Raw genomic sequence first — 15925 nt, forward strand, 5'->3', positions numbered from 1 at the left:
ACTCTAAAGCAGGGGTTGGAAATCACAGTGATGGTCTGTTTTTGTATGGTCCAAGAGCTACGAATGGCTTTTAAATTTTTAAAGGTTTACAGAAAGGAAAAAAACAAAACAAAGAAAAAAATGCAACACATTTCCACAACACAGAGATTGATGTGATCCACAAAGCCGACAATATTTACTCTCTGGCCCTTTACAGAAAAAATCTGCAGACCTCTGGTCTAAAGCCTTACATCTTTAACCACTTCATCACACTATATCTCTCTACAGGAAAGAGGTTTCTGTGATCAGTTCCTTCTTTTAACACCATAATACTTACTTGGCATTTAATGGAATTTAAGATGCCTTTATTTTCTTTATATGACCTGTCTACCCAAGAAGGATAAGTTCCTTGAAGGTGGGGATCATATACTTCTTTGTATTTTCTGTGCATAACATAGTAGGCTGAGTAGCAAAGGTTTGTTGAGGATAGTAAATAAATCACACACAGGTATACAGAGAAATTATATAGAGATATATAGCTTATCTGGCTAATTTAGCTTAAGGAGCACTGCAAATAGAATGCAAAAAAAAACCCCATGAAATATGAAAACCACCCAATATGTCTAAAAACTAAGAATCCTAGGGAGCAAAGGTATTTTGCACACAGGCTTAGAATTTTATTACCTTACAAATGAAAAATAAGCCTGAGTTCCTGCATTTTCCTGATGGACACAACTACCTTTCCTTGCTATGCTACCCTTGAGCTGCACGTTCCAGAAGCCTGTATTTACTGGAAAGGGGCGGGGGGGGGGCGTGTGTGGAGAAAGGTCCTTTTGTGCCAAGGCTTCTCCCACCTATCTGCAAGCCTGAGACACAAAGCTCAACAAGCTCATCAGTTTAAGCCTGTTCCAAATGAAGATAATCTTCGTTCGTGTACTGCACAGAAAGGATTGTTTGTCTGCCCTCATCTCTCCAGCCATATATGCCTCCGCGGTCATCTTAGATTAAGACAGTCAGCAATATGCATCTTTTCCTCTCATGAGGCCAAAATGCCTCCGAGTCCATGGTTTGATTTGCCCTTCTCTCCTCATGACCAAAAAATAAAGATAAATAAGAAACCTCGCAAAGAAAGCACACTAAGACACAAGAACTGAAGCCATTTACTCAACGATCTGTCAATAATCTTATGCTACCAGCAAGTCACCCATAATACCGCATATGCGTGGTGTTCCTAATTACTGTTTGGCCGAACTGTCCTGATCATCCTACAGTACAACATGCTGCTGGAAGATCTTTACCTCTTGTCCTCACCGCGGCACGGCCTGAATTAGAAGAGGCAACCATACGTATCCATATCAGATATTACAGGCATAGTACAATACATCAGGACGTCATCAAAAATGCCCTAAGCCTTCTTCGGCTTCTTTCCTGTTCAGGTTTTTACTTGGGGTACACGGGAGTCAGCTTTTCATTCTCAGCCTCCAAAGGACAGGGCGTAGCAAGATCTGGGTGATGGGGACAGGTGGACTCTGGCTCCAAAAGAACGTCAGATGCTGAGCAGCAGAGATACTACTGCAGCTTCAATGGACCTTAAACGAACTGACACCCAGAGAAATGGATCGCTATGCTGGCTTCCCCTCCCCCAGTCCTCAGCCTAATCTGAGACACCGCACCCACTCCCTTCCCATCCTCAGTCCCAGGTCCCGAGCTCGGTAGGCAGAGGCGGAGGGGGTGGCGGGTGCGGAAGAAAAAGGGGGTGGGGTCGGAGGAAAAAAAGGTGCGGACCGGCAGAGGAAAGGGGGGCGCGAAGCGGAGAAAACGGGGGGCGACGCTGAGGAGGAAACGGGGTAAGGCAGAGAAACGAGGGGCGTAGCAGAAAAAAGGGGCGCGAGGGAGAGAAACGGGGGTGGGGGAGAAAGGCGAGACGGAAAATGGAAGGAATTGGAAGGGGAGCCGAACGTAGGCCGTGCAGGGCCAGGAGAGGAGGCGAGGCAGCCGGGTAGCAGAGAAGGGGGGGAGCGCCAGGGGCGGACACGGGCTTGAGGCACTTGCCATAAATCATAGCCAGGCCGGTTTCGTGCAGGAAGCGGGCCCGGCGGTGCTTGAAGAGCCAGATCGTGAGAATGGTGAGCGTGAGCAGCAGGATGAAGATGAGCAGATTGGCGCTGTCCTGCCGGTGGCTCTCCTCCGCCTGCTTCTCTGACACGATCTCCTCGTCCATGGCTCTCGCTTCTCCGCCAGCGCCGTCCGAAGCCCCGGCCCAGCGAAAGACTCCCACTGCGAGGAGCAACCAGAGCGGCAGCGTGAGCCGGCGGGCCCGGGGGCCACCGCCGCCGACGCCGCGGCGGAGGGGCGCCCGCAGCCAGCCGCGCCGAGACATAACTCCCCCCGCCCCCGGCCCCGCTCCTCACCCGCAGTCGCCGGCTGTCGGACCACTCCCCGAGGCCTCACGGGAAAGGGGCGGGGCCCCAGGGAAGCCGTCGGAGCGCGCGCCGCCGCCGCCGCCGCCGCCGCCGCCGCCGCCGCTCTTAAAGGGGACGCGACACTCCCAGCGCGCTGGGCCCCAAGCCTTTGGCCTTCTGTCCCCCACTGCACCAGCTCCCCGCTCAGGCTCCGCTGCCAGGCAATGAAAGACCGTCGAATCTAGCCCACTGCCTTCTGGAAAAGAAACCTGGGCTCAGCGTAATCAAAGCGTGGCAAATTGCGCTCTGTCTAGTTCGATCCTATTCTTAGAGCTCTCAGGGGAATCGATCTTTCATAACCCATCTCAATATTGTCCCCCAGTGTCTCTTAACAGGATAAGAAGTTGTCCTCTTGGGAAGGGCCTAAATCTCCATCTGTAATTTAAATCGGATTCTGCTTGTTCTGTCCTCGTAGGGAAAAAAAACAACAGCACTATAGTAGTTCACAAATAATTGACTCAAAGGTAAGGATTATGTGTGTGTCTGTATGCTCGGTTTTCTCTACACGTAAATTACCTGGTGTGAGTCATCTCTTGCAGATAAACTCTTCAATCTCACAAAGATTCAATCGGTTTGTGCTCAAATTCACCCATGCTCCAAACACTCCCCTCCCTCCCCAGGAAGAAATCTTTTGTGCTGTGATCAGTTTCTCCTTCCCCTCTTGCTCCTTTTCCCTTCTATCTTAAAGCAGATTTCCCCAGCTCAGAAGCCACCTTTGACACCATATCTCATCTCTCTTCCTCAAAGGGTATTTTCCCTGTTCTCAGCCTCTCAACCTTGCACACCAGAATTTTCACAGTCCTCACCTCTTTGAGAACAGCGGATTTCTATTTTCTCCATTCTCCTCAGATCACTCATTAGTCTTTGTGGGCTTTTTGTTCCCTCTAGACTTTCTCTAGAATGTTTCATTTCTACCTCTGCAGGAATGAACTCCAGATCCCAAGTCCTGACCTGCCACCCTCCCTTCAGGCCTCTACCTGTTGGATGCTGAGCATATCCTGCTGAGGCTCCTACCAATCTCCAAAACTAAAAATGTTTTTAAATGAGCTCATTTTACCCCTACCGATATATAGTCTTTCTCAATTCTTTCATACCATTGATGATACTAGCTATCAATCCAATTCCTATCATTCTGCCTAGAAGTCATGACTCTCAAACGTTTTGGCCACATTACGGCCATATAACCTCTTTGCTAAGGCAAACAACATCCAGGCAACTCCCAGCTGTCCCAGTGTGGATTCACTCCCATTAACCAGCTCATTAAGTTCTGTGAGGATGGTGAGCTAAAAAAAAAAAAAAAAAAAAAAAAAAGTGCTGGAATGGTGCTTAAGTCCGAATTCTATCCCTGTTGGGTCAGGAGCTGTGCCAGTGACTGAGCCCAGTCTCTCCTCTTAGTACCTGGGTCTGCCTGTCCCTTCCCAACCTCATGGCTGCCCGTCCCCTATACCCTGCCTCCAGCCTAACCTCACTGCCCTGTGTGAACAGGGCTGGGCTGTGTAGAGACAAGAAACCCAAGTGAGGATCCTTCCCAGTCTCCCCACTGCCCCCCCCCCGCCCCAGACCTATCTCTGTCACACCAGAAGACCTAGCAAAGAAGTATCCCCGCTTCTTCAGGCCTAACCACCCAACCCAAGGCTGTTTTGCCCCGGCACAAAACCATTTTTCATTCTCCTAGTGTTTGGAGCTCAAGAAAAAACCAAAACAAAACGAAAGTCACAGATTGCTTGCCTGGCGGGAGTTAACAAACGTCTCCAAGCTCCAGACTCTACCTCTGTTTACTGGCCCCAGCGATTTAGTATCCCCACTCTCACCCTTTCCCCAGCAACCTCGTTAGAGCAGAGTTCCAGGAGGAATCTTGAGAGGCCGAAAATTTTATCAGGCAGGCCAACTCCATGAGCCCTTGGCTCCCCTCAGAATGTACTTCTTTCTCAACCCAACAGTGCCCTGTGTGCCTCTCGCCCTCCAGTTTCTCCTCTCACTACTGCTGCCCCCTGCCAAGCCTTGTCATGTGCTTTCTGGAGTACCCTCCACTAGGAACAAACTGCCCAGCCCTCTCAGTTGCTGCACCGATGCCCTCTCCATCTCCTCCTTTTCCCGGTACCTGAATCTTGCTCAGGACATCACAAGCTCTGCCGCTGTTTCAAGTGGAGGCTGCTTATTTCCTCACCACTCCACTGTCCTACACACCCACACACACACACTCACGCTCACGCCCTGTATCAGGTGGCCTGAAGGAGGAGCGGGAACTCCGCTCACTCCCCATTGATTGTTGTTCCAGGCTCCTTACTGCTCCACCCTGTCTCGAAGCGCTAACACCCTCTCCTTTCCCGGTCTTCTAACGACTTCCTGGTCTCTCTTGCACTTTCACCAAGCACTTGGGTATATGCTTCACAGCTTCCTCTCCCCTCCCCCCCACCGCCCCGCACCTACACACCTCAGCCCCGCCTTCGATGCTCGTACAGGTAAGTCACACGGAGTTCGAGACTTGCCTCCTTTTTTACTGGGAAAATCAAGATCCTCAGGAAAACAGTCCTCACCGTCCTCACCGTCCTCAGCCTGCGGTCTCCCTTCAATATACCAACAGTGCCCACGCGTTCCTCCTGCCCTCCAGCCTCAGTGCTAGCGCTGTTCCCTCCTCCCTTATGAAACGTAAGCCCCAGTCTACGCTCCGCATCCCGCCACCTCCTTCCTGCCTCTTCTAGGACCTACTCCAACTGTCATCTCCCTCCACCATCTTCAGCGGCTCCTTCTCCACCCCCTTCCTGTTCTCTAAAACCGCCTTCAGGTCTCTTTTAAGAAACAGCACCCCGCCCGCGCCCCTCCAGTCCACACGCCCCTCTTCTACCGCACCATTTCTCTCCTCCCATTTCTCTCCTCCCGTTCAGACCGAGCTTCTCAAAAGAGTCGTCTGCACTGCCGCCTGTTTTGGTATGGCATGCTTTTGACATTTTTTAGTGGTTGAAAAGTAAAATCGAAAGAAGACTGTTTTCTGACACGTGAAAATCCCGTGCGATTCATATCGCAGTGTCCACCAGTAAAAGTTGACTGGACACAGCTATGCCCATTTGTTCACTGATTGTCTGTGGTAGCTTTGGGACTACAAGGCAGAGTGAGTGGTTGCAAAGGAGACTGTGTATTAATCTCCAAAATTTACAAGCAGCTCATGCAGCTCAATATCAAGAAAACATAAAACCCAATCCAAAAATGGGCAGAAGACCTAAATAGACATTTCTCCAAAGAAGATATACAGATTGCCAACAAACATATGAAAGGATGCTCAACATCACTAATCATTAGAGAAATGCAAATCAAAACTACAATGAGGTATCATCTCACACCAGTCAGAATGGCCATCATCAAAAAATCTAGAAACAATAAATGCTGGAGAGGGTGTGGAGAAAAGGGAACACTCTTGCACTGTTGGTGGGAACGTAAATTGATACAGCCACTATGGAGAGCAGTATGGAGGTTCCTTAAAAAAAACTAAAAATAGAGCTACCATTCGACCCAGCAATCCCACTACTGGGCATATACCCTGAGAAAACCCTAATTCAAAAAGAGTCATGGACCACAATGTTCATTGCAGCTCTATTTACAATAGCCAGGACATGGAAGTAACCTAAGTGTCCATCGACAGATGAATGGATAAAGAAGATGTGGCACATATATACAATGGAATATTACTCAGCCATAAAAAGACAGGAAATTGAGTTATTTGTAGTGAGGTGGGCGGACCTAGAGTCTGTCATACAGAGTGAAGTAAGTCAGAAAGAGAAAAACAAATACCATATGCTAACACATATATATGGAATCTAAAACAAAATGGTTCTGAAGAACCCAGGGGCAGGACAGGAATACAGATGCAGACATAGAGAATGGACTTGAGGACACGGGGAGGGGGAAGGGTAAGCTGGGATGAAGTGAGTGAGTGGCATGGACATATCTACACTACCAAATGTAAAATAGATAGCTAGTGGGAAGCAGCCGCATAGCACAGGGAGATCAGCTCGGTTCTTTGTGACCACCTAGAGGGGCGGGATAGGGAGGGTGGGAGGGAGACGCAAGAGAGAGGAGATATGGGGATATATGTATATGTATAGCTGATTCACTATAAAGCAAAAACTAACACACCATTGTAAAGCAATTATACTCCAATAAAGATGTTAAAAAAAAAAGAAAATACGAGGGAAAAAAAAAGAGAGAGAGAGACTGTATAGCCTGCAAAGCCTCCAGTATTTCCTGCCTGGTCCTTTACAGGAAAGGTTTGCTGACCTTTGCCTCGGCCTCTGCCAATCATTACTCTACACTTTTACCAGAGGGATCTTTCTGAAGCACAAGTCTGATTATATATATCACAGCCCTGCTCCAAACCCTCCACTGACCCCATGGCCTTCAGTTCTGGCTCCTTAGCTTGGCACATGGAGCTCCATACATCCTGACTCCAGACTGTTTCTTCACCATATATCCTGTCTTTCTCCCCCAAATATATTGTGCTTCAGCCTTTCTGAACTCCTTGTAGTTTCCTGAAAGCTTCATGTGCTCTCATGTGTCTATGTGCCTTGCCATGTTCTTCCTCTGCTTGAAGAGTCCTTCAACGCATTCCTCACCTAACTAGCTTCTCATCTGACAAAACTCAGTTTAAAGGTCACCAAGATTTCCAGGATACCCTCAGGCTGAGTTAGGGGCTCCTTTTAAGGGTTTCCAGAGCCCCGCCCCCTCCCCAGGCAAATCTCTCTCTTAGCCCTCCTGAAATATTATGTTTGATTGAAATGTTTCTGATGCCACAGGTCATGGGTATCTTGAGGGCAGGAACCAGGCGTTACTTATTTCTTTACTGACAGCCTCTAGCCGAAGGCCTAACCAAAACAGGTACTCAATACAACATATCTGAGCATCAGTGAATGTCTCTTCAATTTCACTGAGTACCAAGGAAATCTCCATGTTTGTAGATGACATTAAATTCCCCTAGGTACCTAGGTTCAGTTCAAGGATAAAAGAAAGAGGACTTTACTGTACTGGGTACATAGTAAGTGCTCAGGAAGGACTTAATAATTGAAAAGTGTACATAAGTTTAGGCCAGCGTTTGCTGCAGTCCTTGGTTCTTTGGAGGTGCGTGATAAACATTGAATTAATTAATTCATATGTTGGGGGAAAGGCTGAAAAAGCTAAGTTGAGGCCGTATTGTGGAAGGTCTTAATGCCGCAAATAATTTTAACTCATTCATTTCCCTGCTCAAAACCTCTCCAGTATTAATTTGGCAACAGAAAGGGGGATAAATGAAATGCAGAGTGATGGGCGATGGGGGAGGCCAGTTAAGAGTTTGGAAAGGTAGTCTTGCTGAAAAGCAGTGAGGCCTTAATTTTTGGGATGCAGTAGGAATGGAAACGGGAGGCTGGGTGAGAAAGCCAACATGGAGGGTGGTAGGATAACCTGTTTTAGCAGCTGATTTGGTGAGTGGATGGGGAGCGCTTGAGGAAGAAGGATTGAAAGATGACTCCAAGGTTTTGAACCTGGACAACTGGAAAGCATAAGACTACTAATAGCATTAAAATGGGAGTCAGAAGGTAGAGCTCAGCTCTGGACAGGTTGGATTTAAGGGACTGGTGGGATATCCAAGTGGAGGTATCGAAATGGGTGATTAAAAGCTGGGGTCTGGAGTTCAGGAGTGAAGTCAGGACCAGTGACAGAAATTGGAGCTATGTGCACAATATTGAAGCGTGGGAGTCATGTGTTCTCCAAAGAAGAGGGAGTAGAAAGAGAGCCAGTACTAGGACAGTAGTATAGGGAAAGCCTATATTCAAAGAGTAGAAGGAAGAATAGAAGGTCACACATATCAGTTAGAACTCAACATAATTATGCTGGAGTTTTCAGTTTATTTCCTGAACATACCAGCCCAATGTGCTAAAAAAGCAAATAAGATTTTTGGTGTCATTTTCAGTGTCAAGGCTATTTGAAATGAATACTCGTATTAACCTCAGACAAGTAACCTAGGATACTTTATGCTGATGTACTAATGAAACCCCATGAGAAATATTAGTGGATCTGGAAACAGTCCAGAGAATAGCAATTAAAATAATCAGGGCTTCCCTGGTGGCGCAGTGGTTGAGAGTCCGCCTGCCGATGCAGGGGACACGGCTTCGTGCCCCGGTCCGGGAAGATCCCACATGCCGCGGAGCGGCTGGGCCCGTGAACCACAACTGCTGAGCCTGCGCATCTGGAGCCTGTGCTCCCCAACAGGAGAGGCCACGACAGGGAGAGGCCCGCGTACCGCAAAAAAAAAAAAACAAAAAAAACAGAGGGGTGGAGCAACTGATGTTTTAGGAAAGACTAAAGGGATACAGAGCCTGTTCAGTCTGGAAAAATAGCTAGAAGAGTCAACAGGAGCATCAACAACAATAACAATGGCTAAAATTTATTGAGTGCTCCCTGTGTGTGAGATTATTGTAAACAACTTGTAGGCATCATCTCACTCGATTCTGACAACAATCTTAACAGGTAAGTACTATTATTATTCCCACTTTACAGATGAGGAAACTGAGGCACAGTGAAGTTAAGTAACTTGTCCAATCTGCCACAGGTAGTAAAGGAGAAGCCAGGATTTCAACCCAATCTGATTCTAGGGGGAGTGGCCAAGATGGCAGAGTAGGAAGACCCTGAGCTCACTCCTCCCATGGGCACACCAAAATTACAGTTATTTGTGGAGCAACTATTGATGAGAAAGACCAGAAGACTAGCAGAAAAGATTTTCTACAACTAAAGATATAAAGAAGGAACCCCCATGAGACAGGTAGGAGGAACAGAGACCCAGTATACTCAAGACCTGTACTCCTGGGTGGGCAACCCACAAACAGAAGGATAATTACAATTGCAGAGGTTCTCCCCAAGGAGCAATGGGTCTGAGCCCCACATCAGGCTCCCCAGCCCGGGGGTCCTGCACCAGGAAGAGAAGCTCTCAGAATGTTTGGCTTTGAAGGCCAGCAGGCTTACTTTTGGCAGAGCCAGAGGGCTATGCGAAACGGAGACTCCACTCTTAAACGGCACACACAAAATCTCACACACTCCGGCACCCAGGGCAGAAGCAGTAATGTGAAATGAGCCTGGGTCAGACCCGCCTGCTGATTTTGGAGAGTCTCCCGGAGAGGCGGGAGGCAACTGCAGCTCACCCTGGGGACACAGACACTGGCGACAGCCATTTTTGGGAGCTCGTTCTACCACGTGGACACTGGTGCTATCAAGTGCCATTTCGGAATTCTCCTTCTAGCTTATTAGTGCAGGGACCTGGCCCTGCCCCTGCTCACCAGCTTGTTGGCACCAGTACTGGGACACCTCAGGCCAAGCAACTGGCTGAGAGGAGATATAGACCCACTCACCAGCAGGCCTGCTGCCTTAAGAACCCCTGAGCCCACAGCTGCCCCGGGACCCAGCCCTGTTCACCAGAGGGCTCAGGAGCTGGCCTTGCACACCAGTGCACTGGCACCATCCCTGGGACGCCCAGGGCCCTGCACCCAGAGACCCTGGGACCTGGCTGCACCTACCAGTGGACTGGCAGTAGCCCTGGGATCACCTTCACCCACCAGTGGGTGGGCACCAATCCTGGGATTCCCCAGGGCCCTGGCCCCACCCACCAGGCTGACACAGTCCTCAGGACCTGGCCCTGTACACCAGCAGGCCAACACCAGCTCTGGGACACTCTGGGCCCCTTAGCCAGTGGCCTGGGATCTGGTCCCACCCACCCGTGGGCTGACACCAGCTTTGGGACTTCCAAGGCCCTGCAGCCAGATATCCGAGGAATTGGCTCTGCCCAACCAGCAAGCTGGCACTAGCCCTGGGATCCTCTGGGCCCTAGCCCTTCCCAGCAGCAGGCCAACACAAGCTGTGAGACGCCTTGGACTGCTCAGCTAGCCACCCCGGGTTTTGGCCCAACTCATCAGCGGGCCAGTGCCAGCTTTGGGACACCTTGGACACCACAGCCAACCTTGTCAGGAGCCAGCCCCACCCACCAGCAGGCCAACAGCAGATCTGGGAACCTCGGCCCTCCAACCACCCACCCCAGAACCTGGTTCTGCCCACCAGTGGGCCAGCACTAGCCCTGGGACCCACTGGGGCTCTCAAGCCAGCAACCTTGTGACCTGACCACACCCACCAGTAGCCTGCAGCCTCTGCACAAGTCAGGACCTGGCAACCAATCAGACTGGGGGCCAGCCGTGCCTACCAGACTACCAACCACAATAGAAGGACCCACACATCTCACATAGGGGGCACCCCTAGAGCATATAGCTCTGGTGACCAGAGGGGAGTGTGCTGCTGGGACGCATAGGATATCTCCTACAAATGGCCACTTATGCAAGGTCAGGAAATGTAACCAACTTACCAGATACATAAAAATAAATACAGCAAATTAGGTAAAATGAGGTGACAAAGAAACATGTTCCAAACAAAGGAACAAGATAAAACCTCAGAAGAACTAAGTGAAGTGGAGATAGGCCATCTACCCAATAAAGAGTTCAAGGTAATGATTGTAAATATATTCAAAGAATTTGCGAGAAGATTGGATGAACAGAGTGAGAAGTTAGAAGTTTTTAACAGAGTTAGAAAATATAAAGACCTAAACAGAGATGAAGAATACAATAATTGACATTAAAAATACACTAGAAGGAATCAACAGTAAATTAGATGATACTGAGGAACGGATCAGCGAGCTGGAAGACAGAGTAGTGGAAATCACTGAAGGTCAGCATATAAAATAAAAAAGAATAAAAAGCAATGAGGACAGGGACTTCCCTGGTGGTCCAGTGGTAAAGAATCTGCCTTACAATGCAGGGGTCACGGGTTCGATCCCTGGTCAGGGAACTAAGATCCCACATGCTGCGGGGCAACTAACCCCCATGCCACAACTACTGAGCTTGTGGGCCTCAACTAGAGAGCCCACATGCCGCGAACTCCAGAGCCCACGCACTCTGGAACCTGCACACCACAACTAGAGAGAAGCCCGTGTGCCGCAACAAAGAGCCCGCGCACCTCAGCGAAAGATCCTGCATGCCTCAACGAAGATCCCTCGTGCCGCAACTAAGACCCAACGCAGCCAAAAAAAAAAAAATCTTAAAAAAAAGCAATGAGAACAGCTTAAGAGACCTCTGGAACAACATCAAGCTACTAACATTCACATTAAAGGGGTCCCAGAAGGAGAAGAGAGAGCGAAAGGGACTGAGAACATATTTGAAGATATAATAGCTGATAACTCCCCTGACCTGGGAAAGGAAACAGACACCCAAGTCCAGAAAGCACAGAGAATCCCAAAAAGGAACCCAAAGAGGACCACACCAAGATATACTGTAATTAAAATGGCAAAAATTGTACATAAAGGGAGACTATTAGAAGCAACAAGGGAAAAGCAACGTTACGTACAAAGGAACTCCCATAAGGTTATCGTCTCACTTTTCAGCAGAAACTCTACAGGCCAGAAGGGAGTGGAATGATATATTTAAAGTGATGAAAGGGAAGAACCTACAACCAAGAATACTCTACCCAGCAAGCCTTTCATTCAGATTTGATGGAGAGATCAAAAGTTTTACACACAAACAAAAGCTAAAAACGTTCAGCACCGAACTTCCCTGGTGGTGCAGTGGTTAAGGATCCGCCTGCCAATGCAGGGGACACGGGTTCAATCCCTGGTCTGGGAAGATCCCACATGCTGCGCAGCAACTAAGCCCATGCGCCATAACTACTGAGCCTGCGCTCTAGAGCCCGCAAGCCACAACTACTGAGCCTGCGTGCCACAACTACTGAAGCCCTCGCGCCTAGAGCCCGTGCTCCACAACAAGAGAAGCCATCGCAATGAGAAGCCAGTGCATTACAACGAAGAGTAGCTCCCACTCGCCGCAACTAGAGAAAGCCCACGTGCAGCAATGAAGACCCAAGGCAGCCAAAAATAAATAAATAAATAAATAAATAAATAATAAATAATTTTCGTCTCTCAAACCTCTAAAAAAAAAAAGTGTTCAGCACCACTAAACCAGCTTTACAACAAATGCTAAAGGAACTTCTTGAGGTGGAAAAGAAAAGGCCACAACTAGAAACATGAAAATTATGAAAGGAAAAATCTCATTGGTAAAGGCAAAAACACATTAAAGTAGTAAATCAACCATGTATAAAGCTAGTAGGAAAGTTGAAAGACAAAAGTTATAAAATTATCTACATTTGCAATAATTAGTTAAGGGATACAGAAAACCAAAAGATGTAAAATATGATATCAAAACAGTAAATATGGGGGGAGGGGAGTAAAAATGCAGGGTTGTTAAAATGTGTTTGAACTTAAGAGATCAGAAGCCTAAAATAATCACATATATAGATTAAGAGGTACAAACTTCCAGCTGCAAAAATAAATGAGTCATGTATATGAAATGTACAGTGTGGGGAATCTAGTCAATAACTATGTAAAATCTTTGAATGGTGACATCATAACTAGACTTACCATGGTGATCCTTTTGAAATTTATAGAAATGCCAAATCACTATGTTGTATAACAGGAACTAACATAGTGTTGTAGGTCAATTATACTTCAAAACAAACAAACAAGGTCATAGAAAAAGAGATCAGATTTGTGGTTACCAGAGATGGGGGCTAGGGGGAGGGGGAATTGGATGAAGGTGGTCAAAAGGTACAAACTTTCACTTATAAAAGATAAATACGTACTAGGGATGTGATGTACAACATGATAAATATAATTAACACTGCTAGGTGTTATATATGAAAGCTGTTGAGAGTATCCTAAGAGTTCTCATCATAAGAAAAAAATTTTTTTCTATTTCTTTAATTTTGCGTCTATATGAGATGATAGATGTTCACTAAACTTACTGTGGTCATCATTTCATGACGTATGGAAGCCAAATCATTACGCTGTACACCTTAAACTTATACAGTGCTGTATGTCAGTTATATCTCAATAAAACTGGAAGAAAAAAATAAATAATAAAATAAAAAATAAACCCAATCTGATTCTTGAGCATATGTTCTTAACCACAGTAGTATAAACCTTCCAGCAAAATAATCTTAAAGATATGAATCAAGTAACCAGTCTTTTAACTAAGATTCAAAACTCAAAATACCAACACACCACTTAATGTTTTAAGAGGAAGACACATTGCTTTGTTGTTTGAATTTCTTAGACTGAGCAGAAGAATAAAATATATATATATATATATATATATATAAAACACTAGTTTATATAGTAGTAAACCTCTAGAATTTGTGATCCAGGGGGGTTGTAATAAATAGCTTGAAGAAAGGTTTAGCATCTACAATAGATATATGGCTCCTATAGATACCTATAATAGTCAGGAATATATTTCTAGGGAAGGTGGGTTTTTGAACTAAGTAGGAAAGGACAGAGCGTGCTAGGTAGAGGGAGAATCTGCTTGGGAAATGGGTACATGGATGTGGTGTATGAAGTTACTCCTCCGGTTGGGTGGCATGTAACAAAGTTAATTAACTTGAAGACAATTCTGGGATTGCAGTGCTTTCTCTGTTCAACCAACTATCCTGGGGAAACAGTGATGAGCCTTCATAAACAACATCTCCATCTCCATAGGAAACGCTTTAGAGATGGTTATCCCCACCTTTAATAACATCCACATCATTTATCCACTGTGCATGTGGACGACGGCTGTTTCTTTGGGAAAACTAAAGGCACTTCTTGGGTCACCCAGGAACTTAAATGCTCTTTCTCATGAAGTTTGACTTTTGTTCTAAGAGCTCGTGAAAACACTGCTGCCATTAACTGTAACTTGCACCTTTGGGATTAACTCTAACGTAGAGAACACTGCATGAGTGGACCCAAGGTACTTAGTAACTGTGACTTAGTAAATTCCTTAGTAATTGTGACTATGAATATCTTGGCCTCCTTTCAGGGTGGAATCTATAGATGAGACAAAATCCTACCTCATGAATATGAGTTAACCATTTATTTCTAGAAAATGTAAAACTAGGTAGCTTGCACTCAGTATGTGGGTAACAGATTCAAAAGAAGAGAGTGGGGAATGCATTTTAAGAGTGTAACGGAGAAAACAAAATTCAAGGCCTGGACAGGGGTCACTTCCCTGAAGACTAGGATAATGTATTGGTGGCTTATACAAATACCAGATTCCTTACTGGCTCTCTCTTTTTTCTATAACCTCATCTTTTTAAAAGAAAGTCACCAGATCTCAGCTCCTTTAAGAAACCTCCTAATCATTTTCTGTTTCAGATAAATTAACAGAAGTAATTTAATAGGGTACCTGAAAAAACTAATTTCAATTTGACTATTATCAAAGCCAAAACAAAGTTTTAAGATTTTTTTTGGATCACCTATGTTTTCAACCTTGTCACCTCCCAGCGGTGGAGAAGGAAGCACTTTCCTGTTAAGTGCAGAGAGATTATTTCCTGGTTCGTCCTGATTGTGAGGTCTATAAATAGGGCTACATTTGTAAGGAATGCAATATACTGTACTTGACATTGATCAAGTACCGTGTCAACTCTCGGCTTAGAGGTGAAGAAATTGGAGAGGGCCCAGAGAAAAATAATGACTATAATTAAAGGTTTGGAAAATGGGATCCAGGACAAAAACTATATAGGTAAAGTTGAGGAAATCTGATGACTCTTGGATGCCTTCTTTATTTTCTCAACGTTTTCAGCTTTGAGGAAGCTCAAGTATATCGGAAAATGCTTATCATCAATCAAAGTGCTACCAAAATCTAAGGGTGTGTACAAGTCCACAGGGATTTTTGAATCCACTTCAAAAATAATGGACGGACTCTCTATAGAGATTCTTTCAAAGGAGGATACATCCCTCTCTACTTCTTTCCCATAATTCATTCATTCATTCAGCAAACACTGAATGCCTATCATGTGACAGGCAACGTTCTAAGTATAGACAGAAATCTCTGATTTCTTGGAACTTACATTCCTGGAGGAAGAGAGCTGGTAAACAATAATAACACAACAAACATAAAAAATAGGTAAATTATAGAGTATGTTAGAAGGTGATATAAAAATAGAGCAGGTGAGGGAGATCAGGAATGGAAAGAATGCAAATTTAAAAGGGTGGAGAGGATAGGCGTCTAGTAGCCAGTAAGAGTGAGCAAATTGATGCAGCTAAAACGAATTCTGACAGGGCTAAGGGCAAAGGATGGTGGTCACACTTTGCATTTACCTTGTGATATGCAGTTTACAACATTGTGCCAACCAGTCAGGAGGCACTGGAGGAGTTGGTGGAGTTTGGAAAAAGGGGTGAATTCTGTTTTGGCCATAGTAAGTGTTAAAGGCCACAGGATAGAAATAAATGATCAGCAGGGAGTTGGAAATGCAGGTCTGGAGCGCAGGAAAGACATTTGAGATAGAGATGTCGACTTGGAATCACTAATATTGACGATGGCTGAAAGCAGTGGGTATGAATAGGTGAGCTGGCCAAAGGAGAATACAGTGGAAAGAGGTCAATGTAAAATGTCTAT

General features: G+C 46.0%; 1 protein-coding gene across 1 annotated transcript in view; it reads right to left on the reverse strand.

Annotated features, from left to right (window-relative positions):
• The window catches only part of SLC9A6 (solute carrier family 9 member A6), a 52968-nt gene extending 50609 nt beyond the window's left edge, over positions 1-2359 (reverse strand). The window contains exon 1 of the mRNA XM_060002993.1: positions 2032-2359. Within this exon, the coding sequence (XP_059858976.1) occupies positions 2032-2359 (328 nt within the window). The remainder of the gene's footprint in view (positions 1-2031) is intronic.
• Between the last annotated feature and the right edge of the window lie 13566 nt (positions 2360-15925).

The sequence above is a fragment of the Delphinus delphis genome, chromosome X, assembly GCF_949987515.2.
Source record: "Delphinus delphis chromosome X, mDelDel1.2, whole genome shotgun sequence".
Lineage (NCBI taxonomy): Eukaryota > Metazoa > Chordata > Mammalia > Artiodactyla > Delphinidae > Delphinus > Delphinus delphis.